This window comes from Mirounga angustirostris, unplaced genomic scaffold (genome assembly GCF_029215605.1).
Source record: "Mirounga angustirostris isolate CCGP_5_RB_7025 unplaced genomic scaffold, mMirAng1.0.hap1 SCAF_17, whole genome shotgun sequence".
Classification (NCBI taxonomy): domain Eukaryota; kingdom Metazoa; phylum Chordata; class Mammalia; order Carnivora; family Phocidae; genus Mirounga; species Mirounga angustirostris.
Genome location: NW_026991725.1, coordinates 49,541,298 through 49,564,090, shown reverse-complemented (window position 1 = coordinate 49,564,090; position 22,793 = coordinate 49,541,298). Strand labels below are relative to the sequence as shown.

Genomic DNA, 22,793 nt, shown 5'->3' with positions numbered 1-22,793 from the left:
TCAGCCTGTAACATCATCTCTCTAAGTCCCCATAACATTTCATTTAGGCTCTTTTACAACTGGTGTTACTCTCCCTGGTTTGAAGATTTATTTGAGCGTTTCTCTTTTTTTTTTTTTTAAGATTTTTATTTATTTATTTGACAGAGAGAGAGATAGCGAGAGCAGGAACACAAGCAGGGGGAGTGGGAGAGGAAAAAGCAGGCTTCCTGCCGAGCAGGGAGCCCGATGTGGGACTCGATCCCAGGACCCTGGGATCATGACCTGAGCCGAAGGCAGACGCTTAACGACTGAGCCACCCAGGTGCCCTGAATTGAGTATTGCTAACCTAAGTTTTTCCTCTTCTTCGGATGACGTGTATCTAATGACCCTGTGTCTCATGGAAATGGTGGGAGAAGTAGGTCTATAAAGGAGGAATGGGGATATTTTACAAAATCTTCAAGTATCACAAGCTCATACAATGAAAGATTTGTGAATTCCATACAGTAAGTCCTGGCATGATACCTTTATGAAATATAAGAGCTCACCCTGAGCAAGGGGAGGTCGGTGACTTGTGCTTCATTCCAGACCAGAGCCAGGGGGAACAAAGTGAGTCAGCTGGGTGTTTGGACACTGTGGATGCTACGCGGTTGGCATCCTATTTGAGCATTTCTCTTAACCCTTACTAAATTTTGCATTCATGTAGGGCAGAGACTGTCTTTTTTTTTTTTTTTTTTTAGATTTTATTTATTTGACAGAGAGAGACAGAGAGAGAGGGGACACAAGCAGGGGGAGTGGGAGAGGGAGAAGCAGGCTTCCCGCTGAGCAGGGAGCCCGATGCGGGGCTCGATCCCAGGACCCTGGGATCATGACCTGAGCCAAAGGCAGACGCTTAACGACTGAGCCACCCAGGCGCCCCCAGAGACTGTCTTTATTCTTCTCTGCACCTCGTCTTAAGGAGCTGACATGGTACTTTGCACAAATAAGAGATACTTCTAAAAAAACTATTAATCAGGGGCACCCGATTCATTCATAAGAAACTGAAAATTGAGGAAATTGAACCCAATTACTTAAGTATTCCTAAAGGCGGATTTCAAAATATGTCGGTTTTACCAAAAGAAAAATCATTCCCCAAATTTGCTTATTATACTAATAGGCATAAAATACAGTGCAGATTTTTGACATGCAAGCTCCAGGTCACTATAGTTAGTTGGCCCAGAACATAATGTTTATACCGTCGTGATTCAGTTTTCACACACAGGCTAATTTTGCTATTCCTTGAGCAGAGTCTGCGCCCCTAAATCCACCCAGCTGTGCCTTCACTCACAAATAATGCTGAAAGGATAAAGAGCGATCAATTCAAACCTACACTCAGGGTGGTAATAAAAAACCCTTTCCTTGCCATCCCCCTACAAAATCTGTGTTTTATTAGAGACCATTCTAGATGAATTAGGACCAAGGAAAGCAAAGTATGATTGAGTTATGACCCCACGATTGCTGACAAGATATAGTGGCTGAGAAATTCCCAGGGGAGGGATGAAAGTCAAGAGCAGCGTCAGGTGCCCTGAGAGTAAACAGAGGAAGGGGGAGGGGTCAGAAGGTGGCAAATGGAGATTAGGTGGGCTGGGACGGCTGTCTCAATGAGAAGACACCTAAAGACAGGAACAGAGTTGGTGGTTGAAGGGACACAGCTATGCAGATATATAAGCAAGTCGAGCTTTTGGAATAGAGAAGGAGCTAATTAGGGGACTTTGGGAGGGTAGAGCCCAGGGGCACCATGAGTCATGCCTAGAGAGCGGGATCAGACCTAAGCAAGATGATTTAAGCTAGTGATTCCCAAACATCACGCACGCAGGCAGAGGATCGAGGGGCTTTGCTTGACGGTGAGCAGTGAGTCAGCACCTGGGTCAAGAGAGGTGAACCACAGGCTGCTGGAGGGCAGCATGTGGTTTGGATATCACACTTTGGGAGATTAACAGGAGTGGGGTCACCATGACAGTAAAGGAGATTCAGAAGCACATCATGGAAGAAGCAGATGAAGATACAGCTGGGGTTGTGTAACATGGAGAAGATAAAGCGAAGGAGAACACAGAGCAGACATCACATGGGTACAGGGTCGTCCTGTGGGAAGATGATTTGAACTCCTTCTGCTGTTAGCGAGAGCAGGAATGAGGATCGATTGTCCTGAGGTTACAGGAAGACAGATTTTAGTCTAATGCAAGAAGAATCTTCAGCCTGTGAAAACTGCCCACAAGGAAAAGAGCTGTCTGTCCCTGAAGGTGTTCAAGTAGGCAGGATAACGCCTTAGCGGGAATATTGCTGACACAAATCGTGCGTCATCCAGGTAGCAAAATTAGGAGATACTGGGTGCTGAGTCCTGGTTAGAGTAGTGGCCAAAAGGAGAAAAATCTGCACCTCCAAACTGGTCGAGACTTGAAGCCCACATGAAAGTCTTGTTTCTCGGAGATGCCTAAAAACTGAGTTTGACCAAGAGCTGTTATAGTTTCCCCCCAACTTTAGGCTTTAGTCTTATGCTACCATCACACATTTTGTGATATCCATTTAACACCAGTACTGCTAAATTCAGCTAACATTTTCATTTACATTGATTCCTTTTTTCCCTTAGATTTGTTTTTGTGTTTTTTTCTTTTTTAAGTAGGCTCCCCGCCCAGCATGGAGCCCAATGCAGGGCTTGAACTTAGGACCCTGAGATCAAGACCTGAGTTGAGATCAAGAGTCAGATGCTCAAGCCACCCAAGCGCCCCTCCTTAGATTTGTTTTTTTTTAAGATTTTATTTATTTATTTATTCGAGAGAGAGAATGAGAGAGAGAGCACAAGAGGGGGGAGGGTCAAAGGGAGAAGCAGACTCCCCGCCGAGCAGGGAGCCCGATGCGGGACTCGATCCTGGGACTCCAGGTTCATGACCTGAGCCGAAGGCAGTTGCCCAACCAACTGAGCCACCCAGGCGCCCCTTAGATTTGTTTTTTAAAGTCACCCCACCCTGTATGCTTGCTATGAAAATGTGGACCATCAGCTGAGATATGTGTTAGGTATTCAGAATTTCAACCCCACCCCAGATCTGCTGAATCAGAACACACATTTCAGCAAGACGCCCAGTTGGATTCGCATGCAAACTAAAGTGTGAGAAACACTGCCTTATATCACCGGCATAAACAGATAGAACACATATCACCCTACTTGATCAATTTTAATTTTCTTCTCATTTTTCACAAAATATTATCTCTGAACTTGAAGAGCATCTTACAATCAATGAAAGGAATACTGTCATAAGACACATTTTTTTCTTTATTTCTGAAACTCAAAATAATTTCTCTTACGCTTGATGACAATTCGATTTTGATAAAATAATAGATTTAATGAGCACATCATTATTAAAATTAAGAAATATTTGCCTAAAGTCATTTTGTATATGACCAACGGGACCATGCCATGGCTTTGGGAAGCAAGATAATGATTTAAGCTAGTGATTCCCAAACATCACTGGTTTTGAGGCCCTTGGGAAAAATTCAGATTCTCCAGTCCCAGCCACAGAGATTCTGTTGCAGATGATTTGGATGTGGATCATTTTCCAACATTTTGAGTACCATACTTAATGCTAAGTCATGCTGAATCATGTATGGGTCATAAACCTGCAACCTGACAAGATCCCCTCATAGTGCAACCATTCTCAAGAGTGGCCCATGGATCTTTGGAGATCCCTAAGAACCTTGCTAGAGAAACATGAGATCAAAACAATTTTCACCATAATACCTAGACACCATTTGCCTTTTTTCACTGTGTTAACCTAATGATGCAAAGCAAAGGCGGATAAAACTTCTGATGCTTTATTACAAATCAAGGCATGGCACCAAACTGGACTAATAGTCATTGTCATTGTTATATGCTAGCCCTGGGGGGAAAAAAGCTTTATTTTATTTAAAAATTTTTACTTAAAAATTACTTAAAATTTCCAGCAGCAAAAATTATTACTTTTAGTATAATTCAATTCTTGCATACATGTATTAATAATACTCTCTGAAATGGGAAGTCTGCATAAGGCACTCCAGCTGCATACCAGAGTTTGATGGTTGTCTCGAGGAAATGCACATGTACATTTGTCTGAGTTGCAATATGAACTAGCTGCTTTATCCATGCAGCACCATTATTACTTGAAAGAACTTCTAGTGTGCTTATCATTTCAAGGAAAACAACTGACAGCTTTTGTTACTAATGCTATATTTGAGCTTTCAAGCAAGAATTAGAACTTTGGAAAACATGCATCTGCTACCACTAACTTGACCACTTCCTAATACTTAAAGAATTTTCTAGTGAAATCAGTAGAGATGTTAATGATTGTGATTGTTTTATATTCTATGATGAAATGCGTCAACATTCAGAAGTTCTGTATAACTCCATGAACCAATATTTTCCAAATGACTAATGTAGGATATTCATACTTGGGGAAAGATCCATTCAAAGTTGAAATATAGACCAATGGATTATAATGTAACAGAGTACAAAATATTCATGGATACAGTTGCAGGTTTTATTCCACATTGCAACTAGCCATTAAGAAGTGACCACTTGTCAAGTTCTGGGATAATATCTAAGAGGATTATTCAAAATTATTTGAAAAGACAACAAAGGGGCACACCTGGCTGGCTCAGTCAGTGGAACGTACAACTCTTGATCTCAGGGTCATGAGTTCGAGCCCCGTGTTGGGTACAGAGATTACGTAACTAAATAAATAAATACATACATACATACATATATAAATGTTTAAAAAGAAAAAGAAAAGACAATGAAAATACTCTTTCCTTTTCCAAATTACATAACTGCATAAGGGCAGATTGTATTTACTTTAACCAAAAAAAAAACAAAAACAAAAACAAAAAGCCTTATGGCAACAGACTGAATACAGAAGCAGAAATGAAAATCCAGTCTTTTTCAGTAGGCATTAAAGAAAGTTCTAAAGGGGAGCCTGGGTGGCTCAGTCGGTTAAGCGTCTGCCTTCAGCTCAGGTCATGATCCCAGGGTCCTGTGATTGAACTCCGCATTGGGCTCCCTGCTCAGCGGAGAGCCTGCTTCTCCCTGCTCCCACCCCAACCCACCCCCCTCATGCTCTCTCTCTCAAATAAATAAATAAAATAAAGAAAGAAAGTCATAAAAATGAGAAACAATGCTACTCTTCCCACTAATTTATTTTCATTTTGGAAAATAGAATCATTTTCATAAAAATACGTTATTTATGTTAACATGCAATGTAATTTCTAGTATGATAAATATCAGTAGATATGACCAACATAAGCCAAAGCTTGCTGGGTTCTCAATTATTTTTGAGAGTGTGAAGGGATTCTGAGAACACAAGACTGGAGAATCACCACTATTGTAAAGCTCACTTAAGCCACAACCCTGGGGACCACTGTTAGGGAAGGGGAAAGCTATGTGTATGAATTCTTTGTTTTAAGATTTTATTTATTTATTTGAGAGAGAGAGAGAGAGCACAATTGGGAGGGAGGAGCAGGCTCCCCGCCGAGCAGGGAGCTGGTCACGGGGCTCGATCCCAGGACCGCGGGATCACGACCTGAGCCGAAGGCAGACACCTAAGCAACTGAGCCACCCAGGCGCCCCTGCACGAATTTGTCTTGATCCACTAGCCAGGAACAGATAAAGTCTGAACCAGCACAATGGCCACAGGCCAGGGGCCCTCTTTCTGGGACCGCTACTGACTTCCAGTCTCCTTCTGTGAAAATCTAACCACCATGGTTCAGCAGAGCCAGTGGCCAAAGTAAAACTACGATGCAACTTAGCCAAATAAGGTCCAGAGGGAAGCAGATGCTTTTCTTTCTGAAGGAATAAAACCCCACAGCAGCGCAGGAAGGAATAATAAAACAAGTTACCAAATGAAGAGTGATTTCATAACGGGGGAGCTGGGGGAGGCTGGCTTCCAAGAGAGAACCATAAAATGTTCAATTCTCCTACTTCTAATAGGAAACGTAAAAATCCTCATTAAAAAAATATGAACTTTTCTGAAGAGAGCTATGGGGATACGTGTGTGTGACTTCACTCTATAATCAGTTACAGGAGAATGAGTGGGAAGGGAAAGGGAAAGAACAGGGAAGGGAAGCGACGTGGGGAAAAGTGGAGGGGTCCAGGGGTGAGAATCCAGAGGGAGCTGGACAACCAGATGCAAATGCAGAAAAGGAATCTGAGAACCGCACCACCTGTAGGGGACTTAGAAATGAGCTCGACTTGCTACTTCATTTTTAAGTGGAAATACACAGCAGGCCAGAGAAGCTAAGTGGTTTGACCAAGTTCAGTGCTGGGACTTTAAAGCCAGATTTCCTGGCTTCCAAGCAGGGAAAAACAGAGAAGGGCCCAAGAAAAGGGGGATGGTTTGGGGAGGGAGTTATAGAGAGGATGGGTGGGAGGGAACGGGAGAGAGGGAGAAGCAGAGGCAGAAAGGCACTTACACACACACACACAAACACACACACACGCACCAGCCAGTGAATTATAAGGCAGATATTAATCTAATTAAGCACTGCTTGTCACACCCTGACATTGCTCTACACAACTGAAGTTTGGAGACCACTGCACTTAGACCTGATACTTCTCAGTCTGCTATGTAATCCCCCGGAGATCTCATTAAAAATGCAGCTTCTGATTCTGTAATCTGGGGTGGGTCAGAGATTCTGCATTTTTTTTTAAGATTTTATTTATTTATTTGAGAGAGAGAGAATGAGAGACAGAGAGCATGAGAGGGAGGAGGGTCAGAGGGAGAAGCAGACTCCCTGCCAAGCAGGGAGCCCGATGCGGGACTCGATCCCGGGACTCGATCCCAGGACTCCAGGATCACGACCTGAGCCGAAGGCAGTCGCTTAACCAACTGAGCCACCCAGGCGCCCCGAGATTCTGCGTTTCTAACACACTCCTGGGTGGTACGATATAACAGATTCTAGGACCACACTTGTAGGAAGGCTTTAGGCCAGCCTTTCTCAGATGTGGTCCCCGGACCAGCAGCATCAGCATCCCCTGGGAACTTGCTGGAAATGCAAATTCTCAGGCCCCATCCCAGACCTAAGAATCAAAACTCCAGGGTCAGGGGCTTGACCATCTGTGTTTTAACAAGCCCTCCAGGTAACTCTGGTGCACATTAATGTCTGGAATCACTGCATTTGGCCATAATGCCTCCCATCAGCTTGCTACCTAGAATGTGCTAAGCAAGCATGGCAAGACTTTACGTTAAAGTCATTACTATTCATTGGGCCGTCTGAGATTTCTACTAGGAATTATCAACATTCCAATCATTCTTTTCAGAAGCCCTTAAGATTTGGGGATGGCGCTGAGATCATGCGGCTCAAACATGATGTGTAATTAAGAAAGTGCTTCTCAAATCCCCCTTCATTGGGCTTACCTTTATTGGGCGCACTCTAATTGGTTCAGACTTCCTTCCATTCATGGGACTGAACAAATAGATATCCCCCCAAATCAGCACTCAGGGATGAAAACAACCCCTCAAATGTTTTTCCTAGAGTACGGTCTCTCCTTTAGCTCACTCCCACTTGCCCAATCTAAGTCCCTACACCTGGTTCTGGCTTCCCCAGGACCCAAATTAATACCAGGAGCTTTTGATCTGGCCCCCTGTCTGCATGGAAATAACAGGGTGCGGCCCTTCCCATTCAGGAGTCACTGCAAACTCCAGACTCAACCATCTCCCTGGTCTTCCCAGCGCCCCCTGCAGTCATGAGCTCTGATGCAGAAATGGCCATTTTTGGAGAAGCAGCTCCCTACCTGCGGAAGCCAGAGAAGGAGAGAATAGAGGCACAAAACCGCCCATTTGATTCTAAGAAAGCCTGCTTTGCAGTAGATGATAAGGAAATGTACGTGAAAGGTATAATCCAGAGCAGGGAAAATGACAAATTCACAGTCAAGACCCTGGATGACCAGGTAAGTGTTGATCTCCGATGTTCTCGATCACTTGCCTTTGGAGCAGGATATTAGAAATCGCATGCTGGTCCATAGGAATCTGAAGGTAGAACATAATGCATACACTTACCTCTTCCATAGTGAAGTAACAGGTGAAAGCTCCTATTGCAAACACCTTCACTCCTGCTTCTTTCACTGTTCCAGAACTTGGGCTTTGAGAGTTTTTGTGACGTTTGCTTTGGAGAAAGGGGAAATTGAGGGTGGCAGAGGTTGGACCGTTTAAGGGAGAGATTGGTGCTGATCACGGCTGGGTGGGCCTGGCAAATATCCCTCCCTGGGCTATGGAGTGACTTCCAGAGGAAACACTGGAGGCGATGCCTAGCTTAATGTCGAGAATTATAGTGCATCGTTCAATCCAATATTTACTGGACACCTACCACGTCTAGCATCTGTCCCTTTGCAAATGAAAGCAAATCTCAGCACCTCAAGATGTGCCTGGCAGGTATGACTCTCAGTTCACAAACTCAGGCATACGAGGCAGATCTTTCTTTTATTTCTTGTTTGTTTGTTTGTTTGTTTGTTTGTTGAACTTAACCTCTCATTTCAGCCTCTTTTCACTGGGAGGGAAATAAATTTTCCTCAGTCATTCTTGGGGTCCCCTCCTATGGTTGTGCCTCATTTTCAGGACCTTACACCATACCACACTGAGGATCTCACCACCACCACCCCACCCCACTCCGAACTATCTGCTAAGAAACAAGTCCTAGTCTTAAAGCTTCAGGATGCACAGACTTTTCCATCTCCCCTGTGCTACTTTGGGTGTCTCTAGTGTAGGGCAGTGGGGCAAAAGTCTCCTTTCCTCAAGAGATTTGCATGTACCAACAAATCCCCTTCCTTTTGTCTTTTCACTAAAACCCTCAAAGCTTCTCTAAGTCCTTAGGCTTTGGGAAAACAGAAGCCAGAAATCTTTATAGGCTCTTTCTCTTTTCTGCCCTATTTTCTACCTCTCCTGAGTAATGGAGTGCAGAGCCAGCTGTATGCTTGAGTGGGGGAGTCCGGAGGGTGCAAACCCAGAGGAGGAAAATGAAGTAATAGTCTCAGAAATATTGTTCAGCCACGGGCCATGCTGCAAGTTCAAATGTTATAACTATTAGAGCAGAGCTGTAAGGAATTATGGAAGCCTTGAAAAGACGGGGAGACAGGAAACGGGTCACGGAAGAGATGTGGCTTGAGCTGAACTTTGAGGGTTTCTGAACATAATTTCAATGAAGACAGTCCAGACAAAGGAACCCATGTAAGCAGAAGTATTGAGGTGGAAACGCACAGAATACATTGGAGTATTCCTTTCCCACCTTCCAACCTTGGTTTCATTGAGGCACTCAAAGCAAATGGGATAAGCAGAGGCAAACCGCCGTGGGGCCTGGGCCATCCTGAGTCTGACCGGGACCCTGAGGGCTGAAGGGCTCTGTTGCTGTGCTCACTGGTAACTCATCCTTGAGTTGGTGGCCGCCTACTGAGGCAAGAAGCGCCAGGAGGCCCCGCCCCACATCTTCTCCATCTCTGACAACGCCTATCAGTTCATGCTGACAGGTGAGCAATTTCTTCAATCCCTATTTTTCAAAAATAGTTTTTAGTTAATTATGCAAGCCATTTAACTGGACAGGTTCTTAGCTAATTATTCAAGCCTTTCAGAGGGACTTGATCATCTGAATGGGGCGATGGTCAAGGTGACCTTCAGAGACTCTGATGATTTCATGATGAAGAGCCAGAGGTGCATATCTCCCATTAGCAGCCACGGTGCATAGGCCAGTGCTCACGACTGGAGCCCCGCTGTGCACCTGCTTATTTGGGGGAATGCAGAATCCAGGGAGATGCCCTGCCCCAACCTCCAAAGAACCCCCCCCACACACACACACGGACATGAGCATGCTTAGAAGAAGAGAGATTAGATTAATAGCCACTAGGGTGCAAAATTGGAGAACCGGGCATAGCAATGTCCCTGTACAGCCTTCTTTCCTAGACTCAGGTTCTTCTTTCTCTTCCCTAAATTCCCAGAATGGCACAGGACATAGACACGTGGTAATACTGCCATGTCACTATGTTTTGAGTCACTTTTGTCTGTCCCACTTTCACCTGACTTGGTCTGGTGCAGACTCAGGAGGCAGAAGCAAGCCTGTGAGATCTGAAGACACTGATAGTCATCTACTAAACCTCCAGTTGCCCAAACCTCAGGCCCTCCTCTCTCACACTCAAGCCTAGCCATTCCTGCACACTTAATATTTGTCTTCAAATTGACCGAAGGTGCATCGGTTTTCAAGGGAAGATCAATAGCACTATTTGTAGGAGTTTCCTAGGGCTGCCGTATCAGAGTACCACAAGACGGGTGGCTTACACAGCAAAAATTATTGTCTCCAAGGCTGGAGGCAGAAAGTCCGAGGTTGGGGTGTCAGCGGGGTCCTTTCCTCCCCAGAGCTGAGAGGCAGAATCCGTTCCCTGACTCTCTCACAGTTACTTGGTGGTTTGGTGGCCGTCTTGGGGGTTCCTTGATAGAAGCGCCCCCCTGCTTACACAATCACCTATAGGCGGCATTCTCCCTGTGTGCACCTGTCTCCAAATCTCTCCTTTTGATAAGGATGCCAATTGTATTGGATTAGAGCCCCCCCCACTCCAGTATGACTTCATCTTTTTTTTCCTTAAGATTTTATTTATTTATTTTTGAGAGAGAGAGCGAAAGAGAGGGCCTGAGCAGGGGCGGAGGGGAGAAGAAGCAGGCTCCCCACTGAGCAGGGACCACGACGCGGGGCTCGATCCCAGGATCCTGGGATCATGACCTGAGCTGAAGGCAGACACTTCACCGACTGAGCCATCCAGGCACCCCCAATGTGATTTCATCTTCACTAATAACATCTACAATGACCCAGTTTCCAAATAAGGTCATATTCTGAGGTCCTGGGGGTAAGAACCTCAACAGATGAATTTGGGTAGAGGGGGCTACAACTCAACTCATAAATGATTGTAAGTGGAAAACCATGATCACCTTCCACAAGTATAGAGTAAAGGTAAAAGAAAAACCCAAGGACAACCCATCGGTCTTCATGGATTCTAATTAGAAGCTGCACCTTCCCACAAGCCCCAAGTCTGAGACTTGCTCTCTTCGTTAAAAAAGGAGATGAGGGCGCCTGGGTGGCTCAGTTGTTAAGCGTCTGCCTTCGGCTCAGGTCATGGTCCTAGGGTCCTGGGATCGAGCCCCACATCAGGCTCCCTGCACCGTGGGAAGCCTACTTCTCCCTCTCCCACTCCCCCTGCTTGTGTTCCCTCTGTCGCTGTGTCTCTCTCTGTCAAATAAATAAAATCTTTAAAAAATTAAATTAAATTAAATTAAAAAATAAATAAAAAAGGAGATGAGAAATTGCTGGTCAGCAGTTGAAGATCTATGAACAAGAATCACTTTCCGCTGTGGGATTCACTGTTCACTTGCCATGCGGAAAATCTACACTAATTGTCTCGAGGAAGATTAGCCACGCCCAAGTCCTCACACTGCTAGTTCACGGCAAAGCCATCCACTCCAATCACCCCCGATGCTGCCCTATTTTTATATTCCATGTGTTTGCTGTTCCTTTATTTTGTTTTCTCCCCTCTGCCTTTCTAGATCGAGACAATCAGTCCATCCTCATCACATGAGTAACCTGAATTTGCACCACGATGACTTGGAAGCCAGAGCCGTCCCTTCCACTCCTTTATCTTACTTGCTTTTAAATCGACAGTGGAGAATCCGGGGCGGGGAAGACGGGGAACACCAAGCGTGTCATCCAGTACTTTGCAACAATTGCGGTCACTGGGGACAAAAAGAAGGAGCCGCAGCCAGGCAAGATGCAGGTGAGGAGCTCCCTGCATTTAGAGGTTTGCTGGAGTAAGGACAGCTTAAAGACAGGGTGAGCACCGAGTGGATGCAAGGCTCAGTGCTCAGCAGAGATGCACCAGGCGGGGTCTGGTCCCACAGGTGCTTGCGGGGCAAGGCTGGTGGTGGACGCAAGAGGTAGCACCGGCTCCATCCTCAACAAGCCGAGGGACGGTGAGCAGCAACCTGCGTGCTCACCTGGAGAAAGGATGCTTTGGCGGGGGGGGGGTCTCTCAGACAGGAGTGCACATCAGGATCACTAGGACAGCTTGTTAACAACTGATTGTTAGGCCCCGGGCCCAGAATTTCTGATTGAAATTCCTAACTCCCATGCACAGTCTTGCTACTTTGCATTTCTATCATGTTCCCACTGTTCAGGCAATGGGTTCAGGGATCACAATTTGAGAACCACTGGGCAGGACAATAGTTTGAAAACGGCTCCGGAAGCAGAAGGATAAGCAGTCGTGGGGGGTGGGGGGAGTAAAAATTCTGCTTTCTATAAGCAGACTTTTTTTTTTTTTTTTTAGATTTTATTTATTTATTTGAGGGAGAGAGAGCACTAGAGAGAGAGGGCAAGCATGAGTCGGGAGCAGAGGGAGAGGGAGAAGCAGACTCCCCACTGAGTAGGGAGCCTGATGCAGGACTCAATCTCAGGACCCTGGGATCATGACCTGAACCGAAGGCAGACACTTCACCGACTGAGACACCCAGGTGCCCCTATAAGCAGACTTCTGAGCAAAAATTCTCATGACATATTTAATTCTCATGACTTAAAAATTTTTTTTGAGAACCACTATTTCTATTGTATGATTCCTTGGGTGACTTTCTTTGCTCAATTCTATTTATACTTCTGAACCCAAATGTCTAATAGATAGGTATGATGCATGCTGTAGCAGAGGATTCTAAAAATCCATGATTTATAATGGAGTGTTATCAGAGAGGAAAGAAGGTCTGAAAAATCAAGAGGAAACCTGGAATCTGGTATGGCCAGACTCACACTGATGCTGAACTAATGAGATCCTCTCCAAGATGGGACCTTGAAGCCTTCTCGGGTGATGGAGATGGGCCCATGGGTACCTTCACCCATCTGCACTGGCCACCACGCTGGGCTGGTCAGCTTCTCTCCCCGGACCCTGCCCAGAGCATCCACACTTTCGAGTCACCATGGGCTCCTTCAGAGGACCCTCCAAAGTCCTCCCTTTGCTTTTCCTTATTTATTATTAGGGGACTCTGGAAGATCAAATCATCCATGCCAACCCCCTGCTTGAGGCCTTTGGAAATGCCAAGACCGTGAGGAATGACAACTCCTCAAGGTTTGTAAGATCCAGTCCAATTTTAAGTACTCTCCTCCCCGCCCCCCCCCACCACCACCACCAAGAACCAAACCCTCTCCTCAAATGCTGGATATTAAAAAAAAAAAAAAAAAAATCCGACATAAACTAGAATATAGCCAGCCTTATTCTACCCTCAAGTGATTCAGATCAATTGAGCTGCTGGGATAATCAGATACACCATTGGCTCATTGTCGGCGGTGGGGGGGACGGGGGGGGGGGGGGACGGTTATCTGTCCATTCCTAACTAAGCTCATCACCTCAGTCAGAGCATCCTGAAGTCATGGTGATTCAAATTCCCCAAGTAGAGAGCAAATCCTTTATGCTACACTTGGTCTCACTAGAGGGAAGCATTTTAAAATTCTGAAGTCCATTGAGCAATCTCCATTGGCTTATTAGCCACAGAAACCTTAGTTTGAATTAAGTGAGCAGGTTTGAACTCCTCCAAGTCAGAAGGCACTGAGAGAAGGAAAAACCTGGGGAAGACAGGAGAGCTCAAAACTTGGGCATACGTTGATGTTGTAGATACTGAAGGATATGTTCCATCCTTCGACGTTTCGCTTAAGATTCGCTCATCCAAAGAGGTCTTTACTTCCCCATGGGCAAATAAACAAACATCCAGCCCTCTACCTAATCTCACTATATCACAAAATGAGCAACTACCATGAGGCGAAGCCCTCGCTTATGCCTATCGTTGCAAGAGAATATCAGGACTCCACACATCTCAGGAGCTGGATAATCTCAAGCTTGTGTTTTATTGTTGCTTCTCAAGGATAAATTGGTCACTGATGAGAAAGTAGATGCAGCCATCAGAGACTGTGGCTATGAGCCCTGACCTTTCTTTCTTTCCCTTGGTCCTCTGTGCATTGCCCATCCTAGTGCACAACTAAAAACTCTTGATTGTAGGGGATCTGGGTGCGTGTTACACAGCAGAGATGTGGGGTACATACTTGCACCAAGTTAGTAATTATGCTAACCTGGCACCAGCTTTAAAATGAAAGACAATGCCTTTAGATACTCCCATTGCCACTCCCATTTATTTAGTACTTGGGTCTCTCCTCTTGGCCCTGAGCCAGAAGTCACGATTGCCCCGGTTAGCCTGTCCACCTTCCACCCACCAGCAAACATTTGCAGGCTAAAACTTCCATCATCTTCTACTGAGCAGCTAGCAACACTGAAGACCAACACTTACAGTCCACTCATGCCTCCAATGACCCTTCAACTCTCCCCAAGCTTCATTTGGAAAACAGTGAGAAGATTATGAAGTGCTGACTACAGTCCAGACTCTGTGGGTAGATGAACAAAGCAACATTTTTGCCTTCAGATTTGCTCACGGTGTGGTAGAAACCAGTCGCTCATAAAATTTCACCTCTTGCCTCCCCTCCACAGGGGAGAACTCAGACTCTGAATGTGTATTTGGGGAGCCAGAGAACCTAGCCTGAGCCTAGGAGCTAGGTTTGCGTATAGTAAGGGATAAGGAAAACCAAAGCAAGAAATCTCAGAAAGAACACCCAGAGGCAAAAGAAAGAGAGAAGGGAGGGAGTAAGGGAGGAAGGAAAGGAAGAGAGAAAGAGAGAGAGAGAGAGGAAGGAAGGAAGGAAGGAAGGAAGGAAGGAAGGAAGGAAGGAAGGAAGGAAGGAAAGAAAAAGAAAGAAAGGAAGGAAGGAAAGAAAAAGAAAGAAAGGAAGGAAGGAAGAGGAAGGAAAGAAGGAAAGAAGGAAGGAAGTTTGGCAAGACGGTCCAACCAGGTCTATCAAAGGTATCATGAAGCATTTGGGAATCCAGGTATCAGAGAGCAGGATAAAAATCAAGGGGACCATCTAGAGTGATGGTGACCCCAAGCAGAAGTTGGAGAGGGAGCCTGTGGGTGTCCCCAAAACTGGAAGAACAGGGTCAGGTGCTTTGGGTAGAACTACCTGAGTCTTGGCTAAGCCAACTTGGGAATTCTGGGTGCCAGGCAGACAGAAAGGAGGGAAGTCCTCCCTTCTAGCATCACTTCCCTGACCCTACCCTTCCCACCTGTGGCTGGTAGCACCTGGCAAAAGCCAGCCACAGTACCATCTACATAAAATAACTGTGATGTTTGTCTACCTGCCATTGGACAGGGGAAGTTCATTCGGATTCATTTTGGAGCTATGGGAAAGCTGGCCTCGGCGGACATTGAAACCTGTGAGTCCCAGCGCCATATTGGGCCCCATGGTATTTGGCCACAAAGGCACCTCCCAGGAGCCTGAAACCACATTCTTTCTTATTCCCCTTAGATCTCTTAGAAAAATCCAGAGTGACGTTTCAGTTATCCAGTGAGAGAAGCTATCACAGTTTTTACCAGATCTTGTCAAACAAGAAGCCGGAACTCATTGGTAAGTTCTTGGGGTATTGGTCTCATCCTCCAAGTCAGTCACGTTGGAGAGATAGCCAGAGTGCCTCGCGCATGTGTGAGATGCTAACGGGACCTTCGTGTTTCGCAGACTTGCTCCTCATTTCAACCAATCCCTTTGACTTCCCCTTCGTGAGCCAGGGAGAGGCCACCGTGGCCAGCATTAATGACAGCGAAGAACTGCTAGCGACTGATGTAAGCACTTTCTCTCCTCCTTCTTCCTTTCAGCACAAAATTACTGAGTTTGTGAACTGAGAGGCACGCTAGAGATCGAATCAGAAACTGGGACCCAGGGATGCTCAGTGATCAGACCGGAGCTCTCAGAAATCAAGATGTCGAGGGAAATTTGTCCGGATGGTACCCCTCCCCACTCAACTCCACCCCAGGAGATGCTCGGGGGGCGTGGGGGGACAGAAAGTTCTCCAAAATGGGCCTCCAGTTTCGTTCTCTAGCATTTTAGAGTGGGGTTTTGCACGTATGAGATTTTTTAAAGGTTTTGTGGGAACTTCTCCGGCCACAAAACCATGTGGTTCTTTAAGAAAATTGTAAAAATACAGCAAAGAGCAAAGCAGGAAAAACAACCCACTCTGTAGGAGCAAGACGCTGCACACCTCATGCTACCTGCCCCCGCCCCCCAATCAGGCTCATGTTCGGCTTCCACACGTCCTCGGCGCACCTGTCAGGCCTCCGACCATTAGCTTTGGGAAGTATTTCCAACATTCATAACTAGAATAATAATAATAATAACTAAGTGCACTGAGCACTTACATGTGCTGGGAACTGAGATAAGTGGCTTTGCCTGCTTTATCTCATTTAAGCCCCCCCCAAAAAAAACTCTTGTAAAATGCCCCCATTTTACGAAGATGGAAGCTGAGTCTTAGAAAGAAAACACACAATTTGTTTCAAGACAGAGTTTGTCAAGGACAGAACATTTGAGGCCAGATCTGCCCAACCCCAGAACCTGCATTTTTTTTTTAAGATTTTATTGATTTATTTGACAAAGAGAGACACAGCGAGAGAGGGAACACAAGCAGGGGGAGTGGGAGAGGGAGAAGCAGGCTTCCCTCCGAGCAGGGAGCCCGATGCGGGGCTCGATCCCGGGACCCTGGGATCATGACCTGAGCCGAAGGCAGACGCTTAACAACTGAGCCACCCAGGCACCCCGAACCTGCATTTTTTTTAAACTAATAGACAACATCTCTGAGCAATTAATCTCCTGCGGAGATTCTCCTGGGTGATGGTTTATGGCCGAGCAGAGGGGGATTGCTCCCTATGAGGGTCTGCGTTCCCCAAGAGGCTCCCCAGACAGTAACACTTTCACCTGGTTCCTTTCAACCTGGAGTGAGAGGTTTTCCCTTTTAACCTATGGCAACCCCTTCCTACGACAGAGATACGCATCAGCTGGGGTGGGATATGGAGCCATTATGGCTCAGAATCTCTCCTCCCCAAGGTTGGCTCCTGGCCTGGACTCCCCTTCTCCAAAAGGGGGGCACCACCCCAAGAGTGCCTCATTGTTCAATATCGTCCTGCTGACACTGATCTACCAGCTTACCAGACACTTTCCAGACATGTCAACTCCTCCAGGGGGCATTGCTTAGGCTCAGGCTGCAAGTCCTGCTATATAATCAATACACATACCCCAAAGAAGGATTTTCTAGTTGACATCTTTGTGGTAGAAGATGGACCGAGCGGTTATAAAACCGAGTCGGCAACTGCCTATAGGCTCTGAAGTGACCCAGTGCTTACTCCAGCCCGTTTTATCCACAAGCTACCTGTGTGATTTGGGGCAGGTCCCTTACCCTGTTAGAACCTCCGGTCTCACCTGGAACTTTGGAAAGATCTGCACACCTCTAAGGTTCTCATAGAGATGTAGTGAGATGACATATGGATGGTGCTTCACCCCACACCTAGCACAGGGAGGCTCTGCAGAAGTTCAGCCCTTTCTTATTTGAAAAATGATGGCATTCTTTTGGATGACCTTCCCTTCCAGTTCTAACAGGCTGGCACGCCATATTGTCTCAATTCTGAACAACATCAGAGTTCCTGGGTTATAATGCCAGACTCTCGAGGTGTTGGACACTATTTCTCAGACACTCTCCATGAGAATTCCTTCTCCTGGTATCACACGGTGGTTCCCAGTGGTCTCCTCCAGAAAACAGCCCCAAATCTGTGTAAAGGATTCAAATCAGTCCTGATTGGATGGAAGAAAACGGAGTATTCACATTTTCTTCCCATCATCTCCACCCTCCCACACAAACATGTTAAAGAAACGGCTTTTAACCCCTAACCTAACATACCATCCCGTCATCCACTTCTTTGGGCAAATGCTGTCTCACGGGCTGGACAGAAAGGGTGACAACGGAGGGACAACTGAGTCCCTGTGACAACTGTCTTTTCTCTAACTCCCAGAACGCCATTGACATCCTGGGCTTCAGCTCAGAGGAGAAAGTCGGGATCTACAAGCTCACGGGGGCTGTGATGCATTACGGGAACATGAAGTTCAAGCAGAAGCAGCGAGAGGAACAGGCTGAGCCCGATGGCACCGAAGGTAACCACGTCTGGGCAGAGACTGCCGTCTGACTCTGCCCCTGTGTTCATGTGTGGACGGGGCCCCGTGGGATGAGCTCTGGGTTCATCCTGAGAGCTGCTCTTCAGAAGTCGCACAAACGGAATGTGAGGTGTCCAAAGCTCATTGTGCTTGCCCTGGGGAAGTCCACTCTCTCTGTCAAGGAATCCTATAGTGGTGGATCCTTGAAAAACAAAAGACATCATTCTCGTGAGTGAATAATCACTGTCCACCCTGCAGTTCACCTGTTATGTTAAGGTGGGCATTGGCGAGAGGATATAGTTCCGTGAACTTCACTTTCTCTCGATGCACATCATTATTCATATGCAGAATGCGGTCCTAAGCACCTGGGCCAGGTGAAGAGGTTTCCTCCTCCCATTGCCTTCAATTGCACTCTGATATCTGTTGAACTTGACCCTGAACCAAGGACTGGTGTACAAATCTCCGACCTTCCCCACCCCATGACTCTCACCTGGGTGGTCACCCCACCCCCCTCTGCCTGGTCCTGGAAACTGAGCAGAGGGCAGGGGGAGGGGCTACCAGCAGCAGGACCCACCCACCATGCGCCCTGCTCATGGGGCCTCATCTCTCACACTGTGTCTTACGAGCTCTGTAAGGAAAAGACTGCTTCATCTCCAGTAATTCTATCTATTGTTACATCCCCACAATGTGTGAAGCAGTGTGTCTTGAGCCCCAGATGATAGGCGAGAACAATAGCCTTGAAAGCAAGGCCAGGAAAATATATGGGACTTTATCACTGCCCATAAAGGCTCACCTGATTAGGGTCGGGTTGCCCGGGATAATCTCTTTTTATTAATTCCAAGTCGACTGATTAGTGACCTCATCGCAGGAGTAACAAAATAGCCCATCAACTTTGATCGATCCCACCCTTCGCACAAGTGGAGGGGATTATGCAAGGAATGTACACCAGGGGCGCCAATCCTCGGGGCCATCTTGGAATCCGGCGTGGGGCAGTGGTGCAAGATAAGTGGGCGCAGAGAAACTCTGTTCAGAGCAAGAGACGCTTCTGATTGGGGTAATCAGGGAAGGCTTCCTGGAGGAAGAGGGCACTGAAATGGACTTTGAAGGATGGGTAGGATTCTGAACGGTGTGTGGGGGTGGTGGGGGGAGAAGGCAGTCTGGGCAGAGGAAGCATAATGATCAAGGGGCGGGGGAAGGAATGTGAGGGGACTGAACAGCAGAGGGGTCCACTTTGGCTACAGAAGAGGATGTGTGCGGTGGATTTGTAAGAGATGGGGATTAAAAAGCGGCTATTTTGGTATCAGTTGGAGAAGGCCTTGAGTGCCGGGATGAATGGTTTAGAATGTACATGGTAGGCACCGGAAAGCATGAACTCTCCACGTAGCAGGGGAAGTTCATGGGAATTAATCTGTGAGCAGTCAGGCTCACCAAGAGTGTGGGACCTTGAAAAGAAAGTGTATCAGGCTCCTCAGCAAAGATGGATCATATGATAAATATCACGGTGGGGGCTCAGGCCCCCTTCAGCCCCAGCTGCTGTGTGTTCTGTGTGCAGGAGTTGAAAGATCCTACAAAGGGGAAAGTGGGGCTATAATCCAGCCCTGAGGTCCTCTGATGATGATGCCAGTCCAAGTGAACATTTGCTGAATGCTCGCCACACAACAGGCCCCCACTTCACGACAACCCAGCCAATGGGGTCCTGCCACAACCCTGCCCCCCACCCCCCACCCCCAGTTTACAAATGAGAAAACTGAGTAATAAGGAAGCAAAACCCAAATTTGAATGTCAGGCCGTCTGAGTCTAGAACCCAGGCTCTCTTCCACTATACTATTCCAAATGAGGGAGATGCCAGCTATTTTGAAGGGGCAGCGAGCGGGATTTGGTGCCTGTCTGACCACAGGCGGGTCAGGGATAAGGAGGAAAGATGTAATCACCCCAGGCTTTCAAGTTTAAGTGACTAGAAGAATATCATCCTCCTACATGGGCAGAGCAGGAGAAAGGGATAATTTGAGCAAAGAGGAAAGCATGCATTTGGCCTCTTATTAAGCACTTGACAAATACAGTCCTGGATTTTTAATGGCTCAACTCCCCAGCCAGCAATAATGTAATGGTCTTAACCAAGGAGGAGCTGGCCCTAGGGGAGCGATATTTCTCTACCTTCTCGATGAGCTCAGTGCAGGCAGCCAGGTCCATCCCAAAGTCAACTGAAGTCCCAATGAACTATATGAAATTGCCAATTCTCAACTGCTTTTGACCCTCTCCCAACACCTGAAGGCTGGGACAAGGTTTTGTAGTTCTCTCTCAGCTATGGGCATAGCATCTTGCAGAAATTTAGGAAGATGCTTTACATATATTGTTAACTGCCCAAATGGTGCCTCCTTTATTCATACTCCATTTTGTTCAATTATCAGACTCCAATATTACTGTGTAACTGTATCCTCCTAAAAATGAAATTTACGGGCACCTGGGTGGCTCAGTCAGTTAAGCATCCAACTCTTGGTTTCAGCTCAGGTCAAGATCTCAGGGTGGGGAGATTGAGCCCCAGGTCAGGCTCCAGGCTGACTGTGGAGCCTGCTTAGGATTCTCTCTCTCCCTCTCCCTGTACCCTTCCCCTGCTCTTTCTCTCTCTGAAAAAAAAAAAAGAAATTTAAATATCAGTAGGTCAAGATCAACCTTCAATTCAAGATTGCATCTAGAAGGCAAACTAAAAGTTCTGGAAAACCTGCACCCCTAGACTATGAGATCAAAGCCTCCTCAGACAAGCCCAGTCCTGGTGCACATAGGAGAACATAAAAACACCAGAAAGGATTATAGGAAACGTTTCCCGGAGGACCCGGGGCCTGACTGGCCATGTCAACTGCTGCCGTCTTTGTGTGACACCATTTCCCTCTTCTTTCAGTGGCTGACAAAGCTGGCTACCTGATGGGTCTGAACTCTGCAGAAATGCTGAAAGGCCTGTGTTGTCCGAGGGTGAAGGTTGGGAACGAGTATGTCACCAAAGGGCAGAACGTCCAGCAGGTAATGGAGATGCTCTGAATTCAGCTGACTCAGTTATTCCGCTATTTTAACCACCATCTTAAGGTTCTTTCAATTGCAAGCGTCAGAAATGCATATGCAACTGACTTCAGCATTAAGGGGAATTTCATTCTTAGGCCCCTGGGGTAGCTCAAGGAATGCACATTGAGGAGCGCCGTTGGGCACCAGGAGGGCTGGAACCAGGAACTGAAGGGCCCTCTGGAACTGGGCAGCCCCTCGGCAGCTCCTTCCCTGGGGCTCCAGAGACAGTCATTGCTCTCCTCTTCTGTGTCCTCACTGGGCAGACAAGCTCTTTCCACCTCTCCTGCCCATGGCCACCCCATAGCTCCCAAGTTCACATCTCTATAGTTCAGCCTCCCGCAGAGACTGAGACCAGTATCTTTGATCCCAATTCCAAATTCTCAGGAGAGACACTCTGCATAACCCAACTTGAATCAGAAGTCCACCTCTGGTTCAGTTATTTGCGGCCAGGGTCTAGAGTCATGTGTTATAACCATGGTTGTTAGAATATCCTGTTCAACCATAGCTGTTAGGATGTTAGGGGAACATCCTAAGCTGGCAAGTGCTCTAAGGAATATTTAATATTAGGTTGGACTATATGAAATGGCCAATCTCCAACCGCTTTTGACCTTGAAGATGTCATCGGCTTCATGCTTCAACTTTGAGGGTTGAGTGGGTGATCTTTCTTCACGAATTTGAGGGTTGAGTGGGTGATTTTTCTTCAAGGTGACCAATTCGGTGGACGCTCTGGCCAAGGCCATCTACAAGAAGATGTTCCTGTGGATGGTCACCCGCATCAACCAGCAGCTGGACACCAAGCAACCCAGGCAGTACTTCATTGGGGTCTTAGACATTGCCGGCTTTGAGATCTTCGACGTGAGTTGTTTGAATAAATGGCCTTTTTAAGGACCTTCCACTTTGTGTCTGCTTTGCTGAATCCCCACTGGATTTTCCAGACTCACTCAAATTCCTTGCTATTTGCAACACCTAGTTCAACAGCCTGGAGCAGCTGTGCATCAACTTCACCAACGAGAAGCTGCAACAGTTCTTCAACCACCACATGTTCGTGCTGGAGCAGGAGGAGTACAAGAAGGAGGGCATCAAGTGGACTTTCATCGACTTCGGGATGGACCTGGCTGCCTGCATCGAGCTCATCGAGAAGGTAGAAAAATAGATGCTGCTCCCCAGGGACAGCTCCTCCTTGGTTGGGAGCATCATCTCTTTGCTCTCACTCTAACCTGATGATAGAATGGTGATCCTAACCCAACTCTTCCAGCCTTCAGAGAGCTGAATTCCCTTGCACAGAAAAGTGTTTGGAAAGCATGCATAATTCAGACGCCTAAAGAGGTACATGGGGGTTAAGATCCAAGGGCTCAGTTCTCCCCAAGAATGTGAAGGGGACCCCGGGAGGAACTGTAGCATTTCATACCTTTTTGACTTATCCAAAGACCCAAGGATGACAGACTATGGAGCAGTAGAGTTCTTAGAATAATGTTACTATAAAAATAGCAGAGGAGGGATGCCTGGGTGGCTCAGTTGGTGAAGCGTCTGCCTTCGGCTCAGGTCATGATCCCAGGGTCCTGGGATCGAGTCCTGCATTGGGCTCCCTGCTCAACGGGGAATCTGCTTCTCCATCTTCCTCTGCCCCTCCCCACTGATTGTGCTCGCTCTCTCTCTCAAATAAATAAATAAAATCTTAA

The 22,793-nt window shown here is 46.7% G+C and overlaps 1 protein-coding gene across 1 annotated transcript in view; it reads left to right on the top strand.

The window, feature by feature from the left end:
• Positions 1-7,723: 7,723 nt before the first annotated feature.
• The window catches only part of MYH13 (myosin heavy chain 13), a 57,613-nt gene continuing 42,543 nt past the window's right edge, over positions 7,724-22,793 (top strand). The window contains 12 exon segments of the mRNA XM_064583353.1: positions 7,724-7,927; positions 9,406-9,496; positions 11,556-11,583; positions 11,671-11,782; positions 13,029-13,121; positions 15,241-15,304; positions 15,397-15,495; positions 15,604-15,707; positions 17,922-18,060; positions 20,957-21,075; positions 21,820-21,969; positions 22,085-22,255. Of these exon segments, the coding sequence (XP_064439423.1) occupies positions 7,724-7,927; positions 9,406-9,496; positions 11,556-11,583; positions 11,671-11,782; positions 13,029-13,121; positions 15,241-15,304; positions 15,397-15,495; positions 15,604-15,707; positions 17,922-18,060; positions 20,957-21,075; positions 21,820-21,969; positions 22,085-22,255 (1,374 nt within the window).